This window comes from Emydura macquarii, unplaced genomic scaffold, assembly GCF_026122565.2.
Source record: "Emydura macquarii macquarii isolate MOO-44397 ecotype Brisbane River unplaced genomic scaffold, CSIRO-AGI_Emac_v2 contig_1253, whole genome shotgun sequence".
Classification (NCBI taxonomy): Eukaryota; Metazoa; Chordata; order Testudines; family Chelidae; genus Emydura; species Emydura macquarii.
Window position 1 is genome coordinate 59,295,448 of NW_027131390.1, and position 24,296 is coordinate 59,319,743.

Consider the following 24,296-nt stretch of genomic DNA (forward strand, 5'->3'; position numbering starts at 1 on the left):
ATAGGAAATGCAACCTTAACTAAGTTAATTAATTTGGGGGGGGGCAGATTTCTTTGTTTTGTTTTTTTAATTGTGTGTTGAAATAAAATTAATTTGTTATCTGAAAAGTTGTGATGGTAAATTTGAAGACTAAATTAAAATGTGGAACACAAATGTGCTTTAAGTGTAAATTTCAACATAATCTTAACTTACGAAGTTTGTATCAGTACCTTCATAATATTATAAATGATTAACAGAATGCATGGGTAGACCTAAAACTTAAAAATGAATATGTTTTAGAAACAATACTTGACAATTTTCTATTTAAGTGCCATAACTGATGTTCAGGTTTCTGTATTTTTATTGTCACAAAGCAATATTTCCTCTTCTGCTTTAGTTATTTTTTATGCCAACTGTTGCAGGAGAAACAGAATATTCAATCACATTTTTCCATGGATTTAAAAACAAAAAAGCAACTTTTCAATTATTTGTATAATGTTTTATAAATATATTTAGTTTACATACATTTTCAATTATGGATTTGGAATCTTAAAAACTTTTTATATTTTATTTACTTTTAAAAGTAAATCAGTTCAATTTTAATGTGCTTAGAAAACTCTCTCTCCTGCTTTCTGACTTTTGTATTTTTTCTTTCTTCTTTTCTACCAAATTGTTCCTGGGATTAAAATGTTAAAGCAACACCATCAATTTTAAAATTCATACTTGTATTTTAAAACTTTTTACAGTAGTATCTAAGATTACTGTGACTGAATGAGGAGAAAATACTTCATTTTTACAATTTGTTGACTGAGTGCTTTTGACAGCACTTCATGTAAAATCATCTTAACTATTTCCGCTGTATAGTCAAGTCAGTCTGTTGGTTACTTTTCCCTTTTGTTTGTGTTGGTCCTTCACATAGCAGAGGAGAGAGACATTTTTAAAATAAGAAAAATTGTTTGTAAAAATGCAAAAATAGCAAGAGGACTCGAAGCCAAGTGAGTATCTGAAACTTTTAAATATTTTTTAAGTTGCCTAAATTTCAATGTCAGTTCCTTAAGTCTTTCATTTGGTGTTGCTTACCTATGGCACAGTTCAGTAACCTATACTAAATCTTGTTTTATTTCAGTCTCCTGCCTCTTCAACCTCATTCTTTTATCTGCACCCTTCTGAAGTTATTTATCAACCACTAGAAATTGCACAGGACAGTGGATGTGTACCTCCTCTTTCTCTAATGGAAGCTGCAGTTCCAGAGGTACTTTCATGGAACTTTTGCATATGAATATATATATTTATATGCAATAGAAGCTTGAACTTTTTTTTATTTAAACTAGTTAAACAGAACCAATTTAAGCACAGTTTGGTGCAACTACATCAGCCATGTAAAAGTTTAAAATACTTTGCACACTTTTTCTCCATGTCCACAGTACTATTGTTTTAAGCCATTACAATTGCTGTGCCTCTTGGGTACCTATCTCACAGCTCCTGGCATGACTCCCTAGCAGAAACATCGGATTCTGAAATATTTTGAAAGGCCACCACTAGATTGTGGGCAGTAGTGGGAGGACTAGATGAAATGTTTCTACTAATCTTTATTCAGATTGACATTAACACGCGGACGGGACTGCGTGTTAGGACTGTTGAATGACTACAGTCTGAGCTGAATGCTTCAGTGTAAATTGGCTGGAATACTTTTCTGTAAGGAAACACGGTGTTTGACAAGTGCTCTGGGGATTAGAATATTAAGGTTCTCCAGGTTATAACAATTAAATCTTTTCTGCTGTTTTCTGCATGTGAATCTTTACTTCTTAATCAACAGCAATCCTTTTTTGCAGTTTTTTCCCCACCCAGAAATGGTTAATTTTTAGACTGGAGAGAAAAGTATTAGAAAATACACAATAAAACCATTTGTTAGTAATTGAATATATAAGTGGTGGCAGGAAAATATGTTTTACAGAAAATGTAGTTATGAAAAAACCTATACATTTATTATGATGTCATGGTACAGTATTCTTTCCTTAAAACAATTCTTCATCACCAAAGAAGCCAGAAGGACTATGAAGGGGAGCCCAAGTCAAGTATTTTTCACCAAAAATTATAGCAAGTGACAAACGGTATATGCAGAAGCCTGAGCTTTTTTTCTTTTAAAACAAATATATATTGACATTTCCTATGCAGCTGCACACGCAGCTACTTTGCTGTCTAATTTCGTATTTATCTTGCATGCTCTACCACTTGAGGTGCATGAATCAGAGGGTTACCAGTTATGTACAAAGAAATTTGAGGAGGCTGATGAACTACAAAACAGGATTTATTTAGGAAAATATAGCTGTACAATGCCCTCAATTCACAGATACACAGTCTATTGGTGTTAGGGGAAGCTACATGCATACAATGCAGCTGTTGAAGAAAAATGCATTCTGCATCTTTCCTGAATAAATCTTTTTAAAGCAAGCCAAAATATTGGTTACTAAGTTTTAACATAAATCTAATAAATTTATACATTATTCCTTTAAAGTTATGAGTGAATTAGATTCATAGCATGGAAATTAATCTCTTTAATGTACTCCCATGTCAGGAAGAAAGGTGCTGGATGGTACTGATAAACAAATGCACAGTATTAAATGATTTACCAAAATCTGTTCTGCAATGGGAAAAAATAAATTTAAAAAAAACTGATTAATCGTCAGTGGTTAGGTTAACTTAATCCACAATTTTTAGCAAAATAAATCATGAGAGCTTACAAAACAAAAACACACAAACACAGAACATGCTTTTGTACTCTTTTATAAAAAGATTTTTAAATGTTTGTTTTTATGACAGCCCTATTCTGATCATGGAGTTCAAGCAGCATATCACCAGGTTTATGCGCAGAGTGCCATAGCCATGCCAACACCTGTGATGCAGCCTGAGCCAGTTAAAGTAAGTTTGGTAGTCTCTCTTTTCTTTTGGTCTTATGTACTGAAAGATAATAAGTAAGGAGGACAAGAAAGTTGCAGAGGAGCCAAACTCTTTCTTTGCATCAGTCTTCACCACAAGGATGTTGAGGAGATACCTACCTTGAAATTATTCTATTCAGTTGATAAATATGAGACTGTCAGAAAATAAGGTGTCAAATGAGGAAGAGCTGAAAAAAATTGATAAATTAAAGTAACAAATCACCAGGACTCCACAGAGGATTTCTGAAGAAACTTAATAATGAAGTGGCTGAGCTGCTAATTAAAATATGTCATCTCTTCTGAAAATCAGCTACTATTCCAGAGGATTAGAGGTTAGCAAATGGCAATGCTTGTCTTTAAAAAAAGACTCTAGGGATGGTACAGAGACTTAGACTAGTAAGCCTTACTTACTAGGAAAAAATTGACTGAAACAATAATAAAAATAGAATTTTAAAATATGTAGCTGAACATGCGGAGAGAGGGACAGACCAGACCAGCTTCTGTAAGACAAAATCATGCCTCTAATATATTAGCATATTTTGAGGATGTTAACAAAGTAGAGGCTAAAGGCTCTGATTAGTTTTGCCTCTGTAGTGTCCCCTTTTGGCCAGTCAGGGCACAACTCACCCTGCTGCAGATCTCCACTGGTAGGTTTGCTGTCTTGTGAGGTCCAGTGGTAGTGTGTTAGCCCTCCAGCCAAAGCAAATTTCAGTCCTCCTCCTTTTCTGGTGTTAAGGTCCAAAAAAAAAACACAAAACACACACACACTCAGGTAAAAATCACAACTTCACAATGGTTATCAAAGGAACCATCAATGGGACCCCATCTTTATATTTAAGACTTATTTGCAGATAATATTTTGGCTGGTCTCCCAGGATCTGGTCATCCATTCCACGGGTAGGCTTGTCCAACCAGCAGGCTTACTTCAGTCTCTGGCTGCAGCAAGGCTTCAGGAGAAGCAGACCTCTGTTCTTCTTGGCCTCCTCTTTTAACTCCTCTCTCCATGCTTGACATCTGCTACAGGTTTAGTAGGGCAGGACTAGTTGGGTCCATGGGCTCTCATTAACCCTTTCCTTTTAGGTATGGGGCCTATCTGCCTCATGACAAAGTCAAGTCAGTCAAAATAATTTATTTGGATTTTCAAAAAGCCTTTGACAAAGTCCCACATAAAAGGAAACTACAAAATCATGGGGTGAGAGATTTGCTATGGAATACAAAACTGATTAAGATCTAGAAAACAGTGAAATTAAATGGTTACTTTTTAACATGACAAATGGTTTTTGATGATGCTGGGAAAAGGAGTGAACAATAATTTAAATTGTGCTGAAACCAGAGAAGACTGGAAGGAGAAATCTTCAGAGGCACCCAACGAAGCTAGGTAAATGAATTACATAATGTGGCAGATAGAATTCAGTGTTGGCAAATCCAAGGGTTTGGATACTGGAAGGAATAATTTGAACTTCTCAGACATTGCTGGGTTCTAAAGTAATAAACTACCAAGAAAAAAGATCTTGGTGTCACTGTGGACAGTGTGTCATTAGAAACCTGTACTCAGGTGCAGTGGCACTCAAAGTAAACGTAACATTAGGATTTGTAAAGAATGGGTTAAATACTGAAAATATTATGTCACTATATAAATGCTATGCCCCCTCACCTGGAATACTGGCCAATATTATCAAAAGTGATTAATGATTTTGGGTGTTTTAATTTTTGGTGTCTAACTTGAGACATCTTAAAGGGTCTGACCTTTGGAAAGTGGGTAGTCGGCACTTTCTGAAAATCATACTTCTTTGGGTGTCTTAAATTGGGCACCCAAAAACTGAGGAACTCCAAAGTAACTAATTTCTGCATGGAACAAAGAACAGGCACTTCCCTAACCTAGGGTGGGTTCCCCCTTCCAAACATCAAATGACTCCTACAATGGAGTTGTGAGATCGTCTCAAAGAAAAGATCACAAGAATCTTTCATAATGGAAAGTATGTTAGGCAATTTAATTTAGGGGGTAAATATCAGCTCCCCCAATAGTGAATAGTATAGAGAACAAAAACAAGAGGCTATCCAATGAACGTGAAAGGAAACAGATTTAAAACTGATGTAAAAGGAAATACTTTTCTTCTTTTGGGCCACCACGACCAATGGATCCCTCCTTCTGGCCTTACTGGTGCCCTGGGAACCCCAATAGCAGGTGACTGGACCTGTCTCAGGGATTGTACTGCACCTATCCTCTCAGTCAGTTCTGTAGGTGTATGAGAAGGAAGAGCTAGAACCAGTTCTTCCTCATCATCCCCAGATGATATCACTCCATCATCTTTTCCATTGGATGACCACCATCAATTTCAAGAGCTGTTGCAATGGGTCACTAACAATCTATAGATCCCATTAGAAGAAGTCCAGTGCCCTCAATACCGGCTCTTAGACTTTGCAACTGGAAGGATCGACCAAGGTGGCCCTTCCAATTAACAAGGCTATATTGAACTGGCCAGAGCAGTTTGGCACCCACCAGCATCTTGTGTCCCTAGACCAAAAAGAGCCAAAAGATGTTATTTTGTTCCTGCCAAAGGAGCTTTTTGTTTTCCCATCCTGCCTCTAACTCATTGGTGGTACAGATGGCTACACAAAGAATTCGGTCACACTGCCAGAAATCCACCGAGGCAGATAAGGACTGGGCCTCTTGGATAGGAAGGTATTCCCCTCTGCAGGTCTCCAATTTTGTATAGCTAATTATCAAGCTTTATTAGCAAAATTCAATTTCACTACCTATGCTAAGCTTGCAGACCTTAGAGACAAACTTCCATGGAAGATGGAGCCCAATTCCAGTCCTTTCTGGACAAGGGAAAGTTAGTGGCAAAGATGGCACTCCAGGCTGAAGTAGATGCCGCACATACAGCATCCATAAATTTGGCCACAAGGCTAGTCATAACTGGAGCCATGAGTCCTTTGGTATCAGGCTTTCCTGGAGAGGTCCAAAACACCAGCCAAGACCTCCCCTTTGATGAGTCCAACCTTTTTAATGAAAAGTTGGACAAATCCCTGCACTCTCTAAAGTACTCAAGATCCACTCTGTGATCCCTAGGGATTTACACTCCAGCCCTCAGGAAAAAAACACCAGAGACAGTTGGGTCTTGAGATTACCCATCAGGGATACTCCATAGAGTTTCTTTCTTTCCCTCCTCACAAACCGCCTTCCTAATGCCCCTTTGGGAACCACTCTAGCCAATTGATTCTTCAATAAAAGGCGGAATCACTTGTATGCCAGGAGGCGATAGACTGCATCCCACCTCAGTACCATGGGAGAGGGTTCTTCTCCCCATATTTACTAAATCCTCCCAAAAAACGGAGGGCAGAGACCCATCCTGGATCTTTGGCAACTCAACATCTTTATTCAAAAGCTGAAATTCAGGATGATTACACAGGCTTCTATAATCCCCTCCCTTGAGGAAGGAATATGGTCCACAGCTCTTGACATGAACTGCTCCTCTGCTCAGAGTGTCTTGCTTGGATATGTGTTTAGCTAGGAGACACATCTTTGGGCATATCACATAGCGAAGCCTCATAACCATACACATGCTATTGCAACAAACATATTACTATAACAATAATGTTCAGTATGTCATGAGCATTCCAGAAACATCTTATGATATACTTTGCATGAAACAATGCACAGTTACACTATAATAATCATGGAGGTGAAGTATGTCACACGGGCCTTCCTTACAGGGTGAGGTACTCATCTGGAGCAACACACTGCTCAGGGTATCTGTATCCCAAGGGAGACCAGGCTACACATAAACTTACTGGAACTAGAGCAGCTACCTTGTGTGGAAGGCTTTCCTTCCCCTCATACGCTCACTACCTGTACAGATAATGTTGAAAAATATCACCACTGTGATCTATATAAACAAACAGGGAGGAGCAAGGTCTCATCCCCTCTGCCTGGAAGCAGTCAGACTTCGGAAAACCACATTCGAAACAGGCCGCATACCTCCCAGATGTCCATAACTCTGGCAGGCAAGTTGAGCTAGAGCTAGACCATGAATGGGAGGTCCACTACACAATTCTAACTAACATTTGCACAATGGGGAATTCCGCTAGGGGACCTCTCTGCATCCCAGATGAACAAAAAGCTTACCATGTATTGCTCCAGGGGAGCCAGAGGCTGTGATTCCCGGGGCGATGCTCTTCTGCTCCCCAACAGATGGCTCAGATATGTCTTTCTTCCCATCCCCCTACCACCATAAGTTGTACAGAAGATTTGTCACACCAGCGCCACCACCATCCTCCTAGCACCCTACTGGGCCAGACAGTTCTTCTTCATGGAACTCCTAATGATGTCCACACACCCACCTATCAGGATCTGCCCATTTCAGGATCTCCTAACTCAGAATGTGGGGGAGAGTGAATTAAGCACCCCAATGCAGGCTCACTTCACCTCACAGCCTTGTACTTGGATAGGCATTGGAAATAGAACACGCATGCTGCCTCCCATCCCCCATCAGGAAATCCCTTAACCAAAGTAGAAAGGATTTTACTAGAGCCTGCTACCTGGCTAAATGGTGGCACTTTTTTACCAACATTTGCTAGATGCTATGGATATTCCAGTTACTCTAGGCTATCTCCTCTCCTTAAAATCTTCAGGTCTGGCCCTGAGTTTGCTGTGAGTACATGTAGCAGCAATTAGTGCCTTCCTCCCTGCAGTAAGGGACATTGTCTTCACACACCTGGTTACTGTGCAATTTATGAAGGTCTTGATCAGGACTTTCTCGCCAGTCATTTAACCTATGCCTCAATGGGACCTCAACCTTGTCCTGTCAACACTCACAGGTCCACCCTTAGAACCTATGGCAATATGTGCCATGATCCACCTGTCCACGAAGGTGGGATTCTTAGTGGCCATAATTACAGCCAGAAGGGTCAGTGAGCTAGCAGCCATGAGGCAGACCCTCTTTATACAGTATTCCACAAAGAGAAAGTTTCCCTTAAGGTAGACAAAACCTTGGGGGAGAAATTTGGGGTGTGAGTTCCAAATCAATCAATACACTTACCTGTATTCTTCCAAAGACAGGAGACTTCGCTCTCTTGACAGCAGGTGTGCCCTGGTATTCTATCTGCAAATAACCAAACCCATTAGAAAATCTGAGACTTTGTTGCCATAGCAGAAAGATGGCATGAGCAAGCCATATCCTCACAGGGGATTTCTAAGTGGGTTTCAGGATGCATTTTAAAATGCTACAATATAGCAAAACGTCCTCCTCTTGGGGGTATTACAGCTTACTCCACGCAAGCACCAAGCTGCCTCCAAGATATACTTATCGGGCGTTCTGCTACAAGACATTTGCAGAGCAGCAACTTGGAGTTCTGTCCACATGGTCAGCACATACTACACTCTAACTCAAGCTGCAACTGTAAGGTACAGCTGCATCTGTACTCTTGCACATGGTGCACTGGTGTAATACATATAGGGACCACACATCTTGAAGAACTTCCAGTTACAGTAAGTAACCTCCATTTTATAAACAATCTGATAAACATGTTCAGGCCTTTTATATGTGGGTGTTCTTTTTCATTGCACGGCACCCTGGACTTTATTTTTAAATAGGAAATGTAAAAATCTTGAAAAATTCTCTATTAATGTAATACCTATTCCCAATAGAGATTTCCAGTAGAGGGGGCTAAAGCATTAAATGTAGACTTGGATTAAAATTAGGGAGCTAGAATAAAATAAATCAGAGGCTGAAAATGAATCTGTGAAGAATACTAATTATAGGAGTGATTCATATAATCAAGGAACATCTCCCTTTCTCTAGCTCATTTTCATAGCTCCTTTTATACATAGTAAGCATTTTCATCAATGTTATTGGCATGGGTAAAGTAAATTGAGGTGTGATATTTCTTAAGTCCTACACAATTGTGTACATCTCTATACGATTAAGTAACATGATGATCATAGTGATCGTATCAGTTTATCTTCCACTTTACATAAATGTACAGAAGCTTTAAAAAAATGACTTCGTGATCTTACATAGTGCAGAAAATAAGCATATTTTTATTGTATCAAAGCCATAAAAACAGTCCATTCTTTGACATGACATTTATTTGCTTTATTAAAAATTGTTCTCTGTAAAGGTTAGTATCTAAAAATACCCTCGCTGTTAGGTTAGATTCTAGATGAGACAGATGCCCCCAGATGGAGACATACATGCCTATCAAAAATAACAGATGCCAGTGTCTTCAATCATATGTTGTTTTTTTTGGTTTTCTGGCAATTTTTTTTTTTACACTGATGGTGATGCTCTTTATTATGGCTGGTAACTTCTCTATAGGAAAATGACTAATCTTGTGAGTTAAGTAATTTTACTGTCAAATGTAGGCATTTTCTGGTTTTTAAGGGTTTTGTTTTCATTACTGCCTGGGATTGTTCTATCAGATATTATTTTTATTTTTTTTTAAGCACTGCAATTGCATTTTTAGCTTTGTATCAGATTGACCCAATGCATTCTTGCAGCTCCCAGTCATTCCCAAAGAGCACTTATAAGCATGAGGACTTTTTTTGTACGAATAGGCCATATCAACACTTGAGTCCATAGTTACAAGGAAATATTAGAGTTACATTTGAATAAGTAATTATTTCCACCCTTCACTAATTTTGTAGCTTTTCTCTTAACTCTCCATTTTCTCAATATCTTTCTGCTCATCAGGAGTCCAGAATTGAATGTAGTGAAGTCACAATCAGTTCAGTTTGTCAGTGGATTCAGAAGTTTCTAGGATTCAGAATAAGCTACCCAAAATGGGTATGCCCCAAAGTGGGCATACCATAGTTCAGCTGGCTGGCATCGGGGTCCTGCTCTGCATTGTGCCCTCACCTGCCGATAGCTGAAACTGTAGGGGTGATTCCTCTTGGTGCTGGGAACTGGCCAGGTCCAGGAAGTGGGATAGACCCATTACCTGAGAGTCAGTAGGGAGGGTAAAGTGAGGAGTGGAATGGGGAGACAAAGGTTCCAGGAGGGTTGGACTAGTAGTGGGGGAGGCAGAGCCTCCAGGGGGCGTCAGGCTGATTGGGGAAGACAGGGGCTCCGGGAGAGCTGGGCAAGTGTAGGAGGGGGAGAGTCTGAGAGGGGAAAAGGAGGGTCAGGCTAAGTGTTGGGCAGATGGGAGGGGGAAGTCTCTTGAGGGCTCCAGGAGAGGTGGGCTGGTGGTGTGAGTTGCCCCCCCACCACACACACTTGCAGTGCTTTCGGCACCCATGCCTGCAGATCTTGATTCTCACTTACAATGTAGGAGTACTGCTTCATGTTGATAGCAGTTGTGTTTATTACACAGTGACTTTGATCAAGTCATATCAAACATACCATAAAAATAGATGTAATACATACATATTGTATCTGGACACTGCACAAATCAGGTTGCTGGATTTTCTCAATTTGTACCCCTGTAGCTTAGGAGTAACTCCACTGCTATAAGTGTAGTTCAACTGGAGATGAATAAAAGGAACCAGGCGCTGAATATTAGAAGTATTGAGCTGTATGGATAGGACAAAGTCCTTTCAGAAATTACATCATAGATTTATAATTTTAAGGCCAGAATGGCTCATTATAATCATCTAGTCTGACTTCCTGCATAACAAACAATAGAATTTCACAACTAGGTTCCTGCATCAACACCGTAACTTCTGGCCAAGCCTTGTTTGCATCCCTTTTAGTTTTGTCCCCCAAAGCAACAATCTCAGTCCACAGATTGTCTAAATAGATCACTCTGCACTTTATGCTGTTCTGGCAAGGCGTTCCTTTATTAAATGGTCTCAAAGCCTTTTCTAAGAGGACAAAGCTAGCTTCTACATTTTATGTGGAAAACTGTCCATTTCTGAAATTCAGAGCAGCCCATGAAGCTCATAATTCAAAATAATTCTTTTTATGATGAAGCTAAACTAGGTGCCTGTTTTAAGAAAAGAATTTTGAAATCTGTAAGTACTTTGAGTCAGTCACTCATTGTTTTTCACTACTAGTCAGTCTCGTAGGTGTGGAGATCTCCATTTCTCCTTCAAGAATTGTCTGAAGATGACTCACCAGTGAGTGGAGCATCCTTGGGTTCAGGCAAGATGTGCTTAGTTCAAGACCTAGGCAGGGGAACATAGCTGAAGCCAGGCTCTGGCCACACAGTGTAACTAAAATTGATTTCCACTTTCAGATACACCAGTTTTATGGGAGAGAAAAAGATGCAGAATCGTACTCACTCACCTTCTCCCATTTATTTGGTGTTCCACAGTGAAGGATAGAGATTCTTCATACCATTATCTCAAATATTTAGTTCTGTGAGAGGGATGCTACTGCTGTTGGTGATGAAAGTCACATTGATATTTGAAAGCAATAACAAAGGTGTATCCTTGCTGAGAGTACAGATCTGCAGCAACAATATATCAAAAGAACGGTTAGAGATATTTTTAGTAAAAAAAAGTTATCACAAGGATTTAGTTGTTAGTCTAGGAAAATTCTTACTATTTGGCAAAACAAAATCTAGTGTTAGGACAATGAAGATGTCTCACTCTACTCAAGGGGAATCAATTATAGTAAAAGCATTTATGATCATTCTTAAATATTTAAATTGCTTTGGTGCCTATAACGATTAGTTTTCCTCATACCTAAACCTTTCAGTCATGTTTGGTCAATGAATTCATTAAGACCCTGATGAACCAAAATGCTTTGCTTTATTTATAATCAATCAGTAATAATATAACTAGGGCTGTGATTTTATTGAGACATTTTAGAAGGTAAAGTCATGGGATAAGCATTGTGAAAAAGGCAATAGACATTAATATAAGACTCTGCCATTTTATAACATCTTTTACCAGAAATCTCAAAGTACTTACATTAATGCCTCACAGCATAATTTTGACATAGGTGGGTATTATTATATTCATTTTACAAGTGAAGCACAGAGAAGATAAGTGTCTAGCTTAAGGTTACAAAACAAGTCTCTCACAAAACTGGGAACAGAACTTCTCTCTTCGAGTGATTGCTCATATGCATTCCAATATAGGTAAGTGCGCGCCCCGTGCACGAGCCTCCAGAAGCTTTTCTGCCCCTAGCAACCCCCTGCGGGTCGGCTCCTGCGCCCCCTGGAGTGCCGCGCTCATGTCGCGGTATATAGGGACCCTGCCGACCCCGTGGCCCCCAGTTCCTTCTTTCCGCCCATGACGGTCTTTTGGAACGCTGCCCCTTGCTTTTCGCAAGTAGCAATCTCCTTTACCTTAGCTGTTTTTCTACTTATAGTTAGTTGTTAGTTAGTTTTATTGTTAAACGTTAATAGTTTAAAAAAAAAAAAATAGTAGTTTAGCGTTGTTAGTTAGCCCTTACGGGCTCCGCGGAGCCATGCCGGGCACCACGGGATTCAAAGCCTGCGCCGAGTGCTCTAAGGCTTTCCCGGTCAGCGACCCGCATGATCGCTGTCTCCGCAGCCTGGGAGAACTCCATAGGAAGGACAAATGCCGTATTTGCAAGTCCTTCAAACCCAGGACTCAAAAGGAGCGCGATGCCCGCCTCAGGACCATCTTAATGGAGTCGGCGCTTTGCCCAGTCTCCGAGCCCGCGGGGTCACCGTCGGCACCGAGCATTTCATCGGCACACAGCGCTCCCCCGGCACCGGCAGCAGCACCGGTGCACAAGGTGCCGAAGAAAAGGAAGCGGCAGGAGGTCGCGCTTCCCGAAAAGAGGATCCTCCTCCTCTGAAAGCTCTTTCAGATCGAGCTGCAGGTTATCCGCTAACCTCTTTAATAGTTCCTGATGCATTTTAAAATCAGGAAGGGGGGTTCTTAGGTCCCTAGAGGTAGTGTCCGGAGGGGAAGAGGAGGAGGATTGGCGAAGGGGACCCGTGGAAGGACCCTCCAGAGGGTCAGAGTCCTCGTCAGAAGAGTCTGGTCTGTCCTGACTGGGAGGTGGGGGCGGGGGTTGGACTGCCACTGAGGGAGCCGACACTGTGCCCTGGGTGGGTTGTTGAGGCCATGGCCCCCAATAGGGCCATTGCCAGGGCCCCTGCACCCACGTCGGTACCGGTCCCGGTGCCGTAGCTGATGCAGGCCCGCAAGGTGCCGGGCTGCACGATTTAGGGCGCTTCCCTCTGTCCTTGTCCCGGTCAGGCAATGATGTGCTCCGGGATGACCGGGAGCGGCTGCGGCGGTGTCTACGATGACGGCCGGGGGGGGGGGGGGGGAACGGCTGGAGCTGGACGAGTTCCCCCGGGACCTCCTGGCTCTGCGGCGGTCAGCTGCCAGTGACCTGGAGCAGTCCCGCCCGCAGCTATGCCTTCTCCGATGCACCGGAGAATCCCTCGGTGCCGAAGCATGCGGTGCCGAGGGCCGCGCTGGGCTGTGTTTGGAGGTCCTCGCTGACAGTGAGCGGTGATGGTAAGGCTCTGAATCAGCTGGACCCCGATGGCTACCCGCGGATCGGGAACGATGTCTGTCCCGGGAATCTGCATGGGCCCGGACCGGGGATCTGGACCGGTGTCGAGGCTTTAGCGGCACCGGGAGCCGCGCCGGGGCCGGAGACGGAGAGCGTCGGCCGCGCGCTGGTGACTGAGATCGGTGCCGAGAGCCTGAGCGGTGCCGGGAGCGGGATCAGTGCCGGCCATCCCTAGGCGACGGTGATCGGTGCCGGGAGCTGCGCACCGAAGATCGAGAGCGGCGCTCGCGTGCGTGCTCCAAGTGTCTCGGCTCCGCAGGCGAGCCAGATCGGCGCCGAGAGGGAGAGCGGTGCCGGGAGTCCTTTGAGGGAGACCTGTGCCGAGAGCTGCGCACCGAAGGGCGAGGATAGTCAGCCTCCCTCGGTGCCGGCTGGCTGTCCGGACGGTGGCGGGACACCGAAGATCTGTTGCCCGATGTAGAGCGGCTACTCTCGGAACCTCTAGACCCGCTCCCGGTGCTGCGGTACCGAGGTGCTCGACGACCTAAGGTCGGAGCAAGGAGGGGGAGTTCCCGCTTCCCCCGTCCTTGACCTTCTGGGGGGAGACGATGGTTCGTGTCTCCGCTGCCCACCGGGGTAACCCAGCGCGGATCTACCCCGAGACGCCAACCCTGACTCCCTCGGCCGAGGGGGGGATGGAGGCGTGGGCATGGCCATGGCCATGAGGGCCCGTGCCGCTACAAACGCCTCTGGCGTCGACGGCCCTTGCAGGAGAGGTCCCCCACCCCCCGGGGTCGGGGGAGGCTCCCTGCATGGAGATGCCGGTGTCGGCTCTTGCTGTACCCCCTGCTGTACCGGTCGCAGGGGGGAGTCCATAGACACAGGTCGCGCTTCCAGTCCATGACAGGGTGTTGAAGGTGGTCAAGCCCCTGTGGGAGACTCCGGCCTCAGTGTCTGCCACCTCTAAAACGGCTGAGCGCAAGTACTATGTTCCCTCCCAAGGTTTTGAATACCTGTACAACCCCCCCCCCCCCCCCGGGGTCGCTGGTTGTAGATGCCGTTAATCAACGGGACAGACAAGGAGCCCAGTCGAGTACTCCCAAAAATAAGGAAAACAAAAAATTAGATTTGTTTGGGAGGAAGATTTATTCGACTGCAGCGTTACAACTACGTATAGTAAACCACCAAGCGCTCCTTGGCAGGTACAATTTAAACCTGTGGACTTCCCTCCAGAGGTTCCTCCGCGCACTACCATCAGATATGGCGGAGGACTTTAATACCATCTTACAGGAGGGAGTGACGGTCGCTGGAGCGGCTCTCCAATCCGCAAGCGATGCCACCGATGCGGCAGGGAGAGCCATGGCATCTGGAATCGTTATGCGCCGGTCGGCGTGGCTGCAATCCTCCGGCCTGTCGTTGGAAGTGCAGCAGGCCATCCAGGATTTGCCCTTTGATGGAGTAGGCCTGTTTTCTGACGGAACAGACTCAAAGTTACACGCGCTCAAAGATTCCAGAGCCACTCTTAAATCGTTAGGCCTCTATGTGCCGCAGGCCACAAGGCGCCAGGGCAGACAGCGACCCCAACGGCAGCAGCAACAACAGCCTGTCTCTAGACTGCCTCCTCAACCCCCTCCACCTAGGCGAGGTCGAGACCGTTTTAGGCAGTCGAACCGCCGAGACCGCCAAGGCCCTGCAGGGGGCTCCCAGCAAGGCCAGCAGAAGAACAAGCGGTCCTTTTGATGGGACGCTCGAGGGCAGCTCTCTAACACTCTCCATCCCACTGGATTCCACTCTACCCTTTACGGACAGACTGCATCCCTTCCTCCGAGAGTGGCAGGGGATAACCTCGGACCGCTGGGTGCTCAGCGTAGTGAAACGAGGCTATGCTCTTCAACTCTCGGCGTTCCCACCGGACTCTCCCCCTACCCCGTCCCTCTTCAGGGACACATCTCACGAGCTACTCCTCGTCCAAGAGGTTCACTCTCTTCTCCGCCTAGGGGCGGTAGAGGAAGTTCCTCCTTCGGAGAGGGGCAGGGGGTTCTATTCCTGGTATTTCCTTATCCCCAAGGCAAAGGGAGGCCTGTGGCCTATTCTAGACCTTCGCCGCCTCAACAGGTTTATCAAACGCCTCAAATTCCGTATGCTTTCCCTAGCCTCTATTATTCCCGCTCTGGATCCAGGGGATTGGTATGCTGCCCTCGATTTAAAGGACGCCTACTTCCATATTTCTATCCTCCCTGGGCACAGACGTTTTCTTCACTTTATGGTAGCGGGTGCCCACTATCAGTTTTCGGCCCTACCTTTTGGCCTCTCCTCAGCACCCAGGGTTTTCACAAAATGCATGGCGGTGGTAGCTGCCCACCTCCGGCGCAGAGGCGTCCAGATATTCCCCTACCTCGACGATTGGTTAATACAGGGAAGATCCAGGGTTCATGTACAGAACAGTCTAGCCCTAGCCTGCGCAACTTGCACCAGACTGGGCCTGCTCATCAACGAGCAGAAGTCCACACTCACCCCAGTACAGCGCATAGACTTTATCGGGGCCACCCTAGATGCAGTCCAAGCCAGGGCCTTCCTCCCTCTGGCCCGATTCCAGACCATGACCGCCATCATTCGGGAGTTATTCAGGTTCCCCACGACGACAGCCAGGCGCTGCCTTCAGCTGTTGGGACACATGGCGGCATGTACATATGTGGTGAGACTAGCTCGCCTCAAACTCAGGCCTCTCCAAGGTTGGCTGACTTCGGAGTACACCCCATCCAGACATTCACTCTCCAAGGTGGTCACCATCCTAGCCCAGGTACTAACGTCCCTCAACTGGTGGACAGACCCGAGGGAGGTACTTCGGGGGGTTCCCTTTGCAGAATTAACCCCATCTGTGACGCTGATAACGGACGCTTCCGACGTGGGCTGGGGAGCCCACATGAGCCGAGACCTCAGCACGCAGGGTCTGTGGTCGCCTCACGAACTACACCTCCACATCAATGTCAGAGAGCTACGAGCAGTCCGTTTCGCCTGCAAGGTCTTCCTCAGGTTCCTAACGGGCAGAGTAGTGCATGTCCTCACGGACAATACAGCGGCCATGTTTTATATAAACAGGCGGGGGGGCACGCTCCTCCGCTCTGTGCCAGGAAGCCATACAGCTATGGGACCTTGCGGTGAGGCACGATTTTCACCTCTCTGCCTCTCACCTCCCAGGGGTCAGGAACGACGAGGCAGACTGCCTCAGCAGGTCGTTCTTACCCCGCCACGATTGGTCGCTCCACGAGGAGGTGGCGTCTTTTCTCTTCCACAAGTGGGGGACTCCCCAACTAGACCTGTTCGCCTCTGCGTGGAACAAGAAGTGCCCAAGGTTCTGCTCATTCCGGGGACACGAGCAGGGCTCCCTCTCGAACGCCTTCCTAATAGACTGGACGGGGCCCCTAATGTATGCGTTTCCCCCCATCCCATTACTCCCCAGAGTGCTCTTGAAAGTCAAGAGAGACAGAGCGAATGTTATCCTCATTGCACCAGCCTGGCCCCGGCAACACTGGTTCAGTATGCTATTGGACATGTCCATTGCCGAGCCAATACCGCTTCCGAGGCGTTACGACCTCCTCTCCCAGGACCGGGGCCGTCTTCTACACCCGGACCTGGACTCCCTCCACCTGACTGCATGGAGGCTATGTGGTTAACAGAGGGAGAGAGAGCCTGCTCAACACAAGTACAGCAGGTTCTGCTAGGGAGCAGGAAGCCTTCCACTCAGGTGCTGTATAAGGCTAAATGGAAGCGCTTTACCTTTTGGGCGGAATCCCGGGGGATCTTACCCAACTCATCGCCCATACAGGCAATCCTAGAGTACCTCCTACACTTAAAGATGCAGGGCCTTGCACTAGCCTCCCTGAGGGTACACCTGGCGGCCATCTCGGCCTTCCACCAGCCGATGGAAGGGAGGTCTATCTTCTCTCATCCTATGTCCTGTAGGTTCCTGAAAGGGATAGAGAGATTATATCCGCAGGTCCGTGACCCGGTACCTCTCTGGGACCTGAACTTGGTTCTCTCCATGTTAACAGGACACCCATTTGAGCCCATGGCTACATGCCCTTTGCTAGTCCTTTCCTGGAAGGTGGCCTTCCTAGTAGCCATTACATCGGCTAGACGGGTCTCCGAGTTGAGAGCTTTGACCTCGGAGCCCCCTTATACTGTCTTCTATAAAGACAAAGTGAGGCTGAGACCCCACCCAGCATTCTTACCTAAGGTGGTGTCTCAGTTTCACTGTAACCAAGACATTTTCCTCCCCGTGTTCTTTCCCAAACCACACGGATCGGAGGCAGAGCAGAGATGGCATTCCCTGGACGTCAGGAGGGCCCTGGCCTATTATATCAATCATACAAGGCCATTCAGGAGGTCAACCCAACTGTTCGTCGCTGTCGCGGACAGAATGAAGGGCTTACCTGTCTCTTCGCAACGCATCTCTGCATGGATCACCGCCTGTATACGTACCTGTTACGATCAGGCGAAGGTGCCGCTTCCCGGAACTGTGACGGCACACTCGACCAGAGCCCAGGCCTCGTCAGCAGCCTTCCTGGAGCGGGTGCCACTGATGGACATCTGCAGGGCAGCGACCTGGTCATCAGTCCATACCTTCTCCTCTCATTACGCCATCGTGCAACAGGCAAGAGAGGACGCGGTTGTCGGCAGAGCTATCCTAAGAAGGGCTACTCGACAGTGACTCCTACTCGCCTCCAAGGTATGGCTACATAATCACCTATATTGGAATGCATATGAGCAATCACTCGAAGAGAGAAAACAAGGTTACTTACCAGTAACTGTTGTTCTTCGAGATGTGTTGCTCATATTCATTCCAAACCCACCCTCCATCCCCGCTGTCGGAGTCGGCAGAAAGAAGGGACTGGGGGCCACGGGGTCGGCAGGGTCCCTATATACCGCGACATGAGCGCGGCACTCCAGGGGGCGCAGGAGCCGACCCGCAGGGGGTTGCTAGGGGCAGAAAAGCTTCCGGAGGCTCGTGCACGGGGCGCGCACTCACCTATATTGGAATGAATATGAGCAACACATCTCGAAGAACAACAGTTACTGGTAAGTAACCTTGTTTTCTGGGTTCTGTCTCTCCATACAATCGGCTTATCTCAATCTGTTAAACAGAAATATTGTTTGAACTCCACTAACTAATTTTGATGTCTTTCATATTAATATGTGGTGGTTCAGGGAAATGTTTTCCGTCTCTCTGTACCTTCCTTACCATCTATTCTTTTTCTGTATTTGTAGTCTGCTCTCATTTCAGCTTAGTTTTTCCCTCCAGTTTTTCTGATCTGTGTCTTTTCTTTCTTTACTTGACAGACCTGGAGCATTCATTATTAAGCCATTTGGGCAGCTCTAGTCCAGCTGTACTGATTTTCTTGTCCAGTCCTCCCCCACGTGGCCAACATCCATCTTCAACGAACCAGCTAGCGGCTACCCATTGTGATACTTAGGGTCAGTTCATTCTTTGCAATGCCTGAAAGTTGCAAAGTGGTTAGGTGTCAAATGTGCTGAAATACAACCAGACCAATCTGCAAGATTCTCTAGTTACCTGCTGCATGTTTGTGTCAATTCCTTTATTAATCGGTATCAGTGTTCATTTTTATAAAACAAATTTTATGCAGCCAATATTATTCGTCCCTGAGACAGAGAGTCTTGAATATTTTTCATCCACCAGTATTTTCTTTCTAGTCCAACTTCCCAGGCTTCTGTGCATGGTTAAGGTATTTTTCCTACAAGTAATTGATTTTTTCAGTATTTTAATATTTTTTATTTTTGAAACCTTGTCTTTAAGTTGAAAATTTTAAATGGAGCCATTTTGACTGCCAAATTATTCTGCATATTTAAAACTTTCTGACATCAGGTCTCTCTTTTGCTTTATTAGCATTCACTCTGTCTCTTCCCTTTCCATCCTATTTTGGGTGCCCATCTCTAGATTTTAGCATTATTTCATGCTCTGGAAGTATATATTCAGTTGCAAGATCAGAACCATCCTCTTTATTGTGACAAGGAAGCTGGGGGTTTTTTTAAATCTTTTTTCTTTTAAAACTAAGATTTTTTTACATAGAAAAACTTAATAGAATGACAACTAAGCACTCAAAAATCATTAAATATCAAAGGAAAAATTGCATCCTAATTCTCCCTTGTGTCTATATGAATTGTGATAGCAGGTAATCATGCAGGTATAAACTCTTTTTCAGAAAAATACATTATATAGTTTTTCTTCAACTTTAAATACACATATGTACAACATCTTGTAATACTGTGTATTGCTTTACTAGTGTCAGACAATGGGACTTGTTTATGTGTAGAGGGTCCAGTGTTTATTTTGTCTGAAAATCTGTATTTACTTTTTGCAGATTTTCAAGACATATGTTATGTTAAAAAATATCTAAAATGTCTAAATTAAAAATAGTTTACACTTTTTCTCAGTTATTTTCAACTCAGAGAATGCTCTCACACTTAACATAGAAAAAGGTGCAAGATAAAAAACAATTTTTCAAATCCCTCTATCTGTTGATTAATTTTTTAACATCTCAACAATAAATATGGGGCCATAATCTGAGATAAATTCGGTATGTGTGGGAGTTGAAATTTCAGAATAGCTAAAATTGGTTAGCTATGTTTACTTTCAAATGTCTGAACTGTGAAAAATTGCATTAATATGGCTTTATTGGTTAAAATTTACCATCAGAAACTCTATTTATATGCAAGATACCTCAGGTGTACACACACACAGATGAAAAGTAACAGCATAGAATAGTGAAAATGAGTTTGCATGTAGCAATTTAGAATTCAATTACAAAATATTTTCTTCAATTATTACAGTCCTAAAAATGGCAATTCATCCTGTTGTAAATATATTGTCCCTACTTAATATAATAAACTAACAGTTTTATGTCACCTGATAAATTGGAAACTGATTTCTTTCACTTGTAATTTTCTAGTTGGAAAAGTTTTCATAGCAATATCATGAAAGTTGAAATTCTATGCATAAACTCTCTTGTTAAAAACCAGATTTTGTTACACATGGGATAGCATCTTACTTGACAAGCAGTTGCATTGATTTCTGTGGGACTATTCATAGAGTAAAATACTGTTCAGCATGAATAAAGACAGCAAACCTGTCCAAAAAGAGGGAGTTTTTTGTTTTGTTTTTTTTTTGTTTTAAATCCAGTGCTCAGAAGGTATGATTTTGAGTTTTTAAAGACAGATTTAGGATAGGATACACAGAAAAAATGAAAAAATAGGCTTCTATTTAAGAAATGGCCAAACAAAAAATTTAAATAAATATCAACTACAGCAGGGCTGTACAGAACCCTGTTCTTAAGATTGCCTGATACTTCCCATTATAAGACCCTGTGTTTAGTTAATTGTAACTTTGCCAGGATTTAACCATTTGAGCTGAAATTTTCCATGCTGAGTGTCTGCATCAGGCTGAACTTTTTTGAAAAATGTCCCCCAAAACGGACTGTGTCTAGAGAATATGTGATTTGGCCCATGATGAAACAATTATGGTGACCTTTTCTTTAAAAACTTTAGTGCCCATCTTGCTTTGGAACAGGGACTTAAAATTTGGCACAAGGAGTGGCTTGTGTATCAAGAATGTGCCTTTTGCCATCCTGTGAAAATCCACCCAAAAATTTGGACTAGTTACAAATCTTTGAAAAATTGCGCTTTCACACATGCTCAGTAGAGACTTAGATTTTAGAGACCAAATTCCCCAAAGATTCTGTCCATATTGAGCATGCTCCAACCTGGGTTTGAATACAACTTTCCCCAATTGCAGCTGTGGGTTGCTGTGAGCTGTGCTAGGTCTGGGTCCGGGCACTGAACATAGAGCAGGGAGACGCTGCTCTGAGATCCCATTTATCCCCTGCTGGGTCCCGACAGCGTGGAGAAAAAAAGCTGGAGTGGGGGAATGTAGATTGGGACAAGGAGCCTGGAGGTGAGGGGGGAAAAGTGGGGACTGGAGAGTGAGAAGTGGAAGTAGGGAGAGACTGGGAATTGGGGTGGGAAGGGACTGGGACTGTCTGGGCAAGGAGACTGAGCTAGAAATGAGGGCAGTGACTGGGAGCCAGAAGGTGAGGAAGAAACTGAAATGGATGAAAAGCTGGATGGGGAGACTGGACTTGAAAACTAGTGGGTTGGGGAGAAGGAGGTGAAACAGGAGGGGAAACGGATATAACAGAGAGCCAGGGCTTTGGGGCAAAACGGAGACTGCCTGAGCAAAGAGCCTGGGACGAACAATGATACTGAGACTGGAGGAGGAGTCCAAGACTGGGAGCCAGTGGAGATCGAAATGTGGATGATGGGGTACACAGGAGGCCAGAGTGAGGTTTGAGAGACAGATCAGATGAGGAGCTGTGAGGGGGGAATTTGGACTATCTGGACAAAAAAGAGTAGGGATAAGGATCCAGGGGAGTTAGGAAGAAACTAGGAATGACTGGGCAAGGTGATTGGGAGTCTGGGACTGAACAAGGGGATACAAGGATGATGCAGGGGAGACAAGGGCTTCCTGGGCAAGGAGATGGGTGTGGGATGAGAATATTGAGGGGAGTGAAGACTGGGACTGGCTGGGTCAGGAGAAAGGGATTTGAGTGAGGAGGCTGGGGTGGGGAAGAGATGGGACTGGGATAAGGTCAGGTTCAAAGGGACGTAACAGAAGGGATCAAGATTGGGGAAAATGTGCAGAAGAGCCTTTGCCTACTGGATAAACTCCCTGCCGTAGTCTGGAATGGAACCCAGGCTTCCTGAGTCTCACTGTTCCTTTGCTATTAGCAAATATCTGTGAAACCCACTAGCAGAGTGTCCCTTCCTCCTCTACTGCTGGTCCACATATAGGATAACACCACTACTGCTATCAGTTACTCAGTTAGCTCAAGTGGCAGAGGCCTGAGTGGTAGAACAAAAGGTTCCAAACCTGCTGATGAATTGTGCAGGTGTAAATTGATAATGGATAAGTGGATAATACTCCCTCATCTCAAAGATATATTGTGAAAATTAATTTATAGTATTTCAGACTTAGATACTATAGTGAAGAACACCATAGAAAAGTACATGAGGAAATTAATAATTCTTTCTTCAGATAATGGTTTGGATAGTGTGCAGTAAATAAGGCATGGATCCACACATTAAGCAAGGAGAAAAACAAAATATTTGATATCTGCTCATTATGTAAGTAGAGGCAATTCTGGGCACTGAATGATATGGCTCTATGATAAAAATAGTATGTGGACATTAGAGCTGGTTGGAACATTTCAACTAAACTTTTTTTTTTTGGTCAAAAATATTTTTTAATTGAAGCCAAAATGTTTCATGGAAATTAATTTATTTCAGTGAAGTTTTCAATTGTAAGGTTTCTGAGGCTCTGGATGGACTCTGTGGTGAGGATGGGGGACACCCAAATAAAAAACTTGTCCTTTTATATATTTGAAAAAAGATGTTTCTACACAATTCCATTTCACAAAACTTCCATTTCAGTGTTGAACAAAAACAAAATTTTGAAACTTCAAAAAGTTACTACAAAACCAAATTGTTGTTCTCTGGCCAGCTCTAATGATCATCTAATTAAAGACTGTCTGGTAATACATATGCACAAAAGGACTGATTTAAGTTTGCAAAGTAGTTTTGCATTTTTTAGCCTTCAAGTGCTTGACTTTGCAATCTTAAAAATGTTCTTTCAACATAGGTCTTGAGTGTAATATATTCTGTTAATATAATTCTATACATGAAAGTGCTGTTTAAAGGTTTACAATGTGTGAAAGAAAGAAAAATATTTTGCTAGTTACTGAGTTTGGGGAAGTTATTAAAATATATATTTGAGCAAAAGGAACTGGCATATAAAATGTCTTAATGCTGAACACCAGTTACTCCCATTGAAGGCGATCATCAGCTCTCAAAATTTGTTCCTAATTCAACAGATATACTTGATTATGAATTAAAATTAGTTCAAGTATACAAGAATGGGGAAAACAGTTCAACACAATACAAGTTTTGAGTTTTGTCTGAAATATTTTACAAATAATATAAAATGATGTGAAGAGAGACCGTATTTTAAAGCATAAGAACAAAGGGGCAAAATTAGGGTTTGAGCATTCAACTTTCACTTTGCATTTCCAACTTCTAAACATTAATTTCTCCATCCTTAACATTGCATTAATGGTGGGGGGGTTTTGCATGGAAAATCCTTGTTCTTGAGTTTTGTCTTTCAAAAAATATTGTCATTGCAACTCGTTAAACCAAATTGATCTAGATTAAGACATTTACATAGCCTGAATGCTGCTGTCCTTAACTTTGAGCCATCAATGTAGCTAGTTCTTAACCCAGGTGTCCTTCACCAATGACTACTGAATCTAGTGTACCTTAATCAAGGCTTCCCAGAACCACTCACTGAAATTTTGAACCATCCTGATATTTTTTCAGATGGCTTTGTGTTTGTACCCATTCATTGCTCAGTTGGCTAATTTCATGCGGTTATAACTTTAAACCTAGCATACTGATATTTTTAAAATGTGACTTGGCTTTTAAGTTACAGCTAGATATACAAAACAAGGGAAGCATGTAGAAATCAATTCAATTTTTTTTTTAGGTGATGAAAACTTAAAGTTGGCAAATGCATCCAGAATTGGAAAGACCTTAACAAAACTTTCCCTGAAAAATGATAGCAGAAGTCTTCTGAATATGTGTAAATTTGCAGACAAACATGTTAATTTTATTGACATTACCACTTAAATCTCAAAGCTTCTGAACAGAGATACACTAAAGTTTTGAAGAAAATTCTTCTTTGGGTTAAGAACAAAAAACAGTAATTTCATCCTAAATGTATTTTTTTCAGAAAGAGATAAGTATGAAAACAAGTGCTTAGAAAAAATGTCTCCTCAGTCATAACTATGGCATTCATGTACTTTAATCTTATTTACATCCATCATTGACTTCATAGGATTCCTTGTATCTATGTACTATGTGG

At 43.6% G+C, this 24,296-nt stretch overlaps 1 protein-coding gene across 1 annotated transcript in view; it reads left to right on the forward strand.

Moving 5' to 3' along the window:
* BOLL (boule homolog, RNA binding protein) overlaps positions 1-24,296 on the forward strand; it is an 80,860-nt gene that overhangs the window by 52,186 nt on the left and 4,378 nt on the right. The window contains exons 10-11 of the mRNA XM_067549834.1: positions 1,106-1,231; positions 2,800-2,898. Of these exons, the coding sequence (XP_067405935.1) occupies positions 1,106-1,231; positions 2,800-2,898 (225 nt within the window). The remainder of the gene's footprint in view (positions 1-1,105; positions 1,232-2,799; positions 2,899-24,296) is intronic.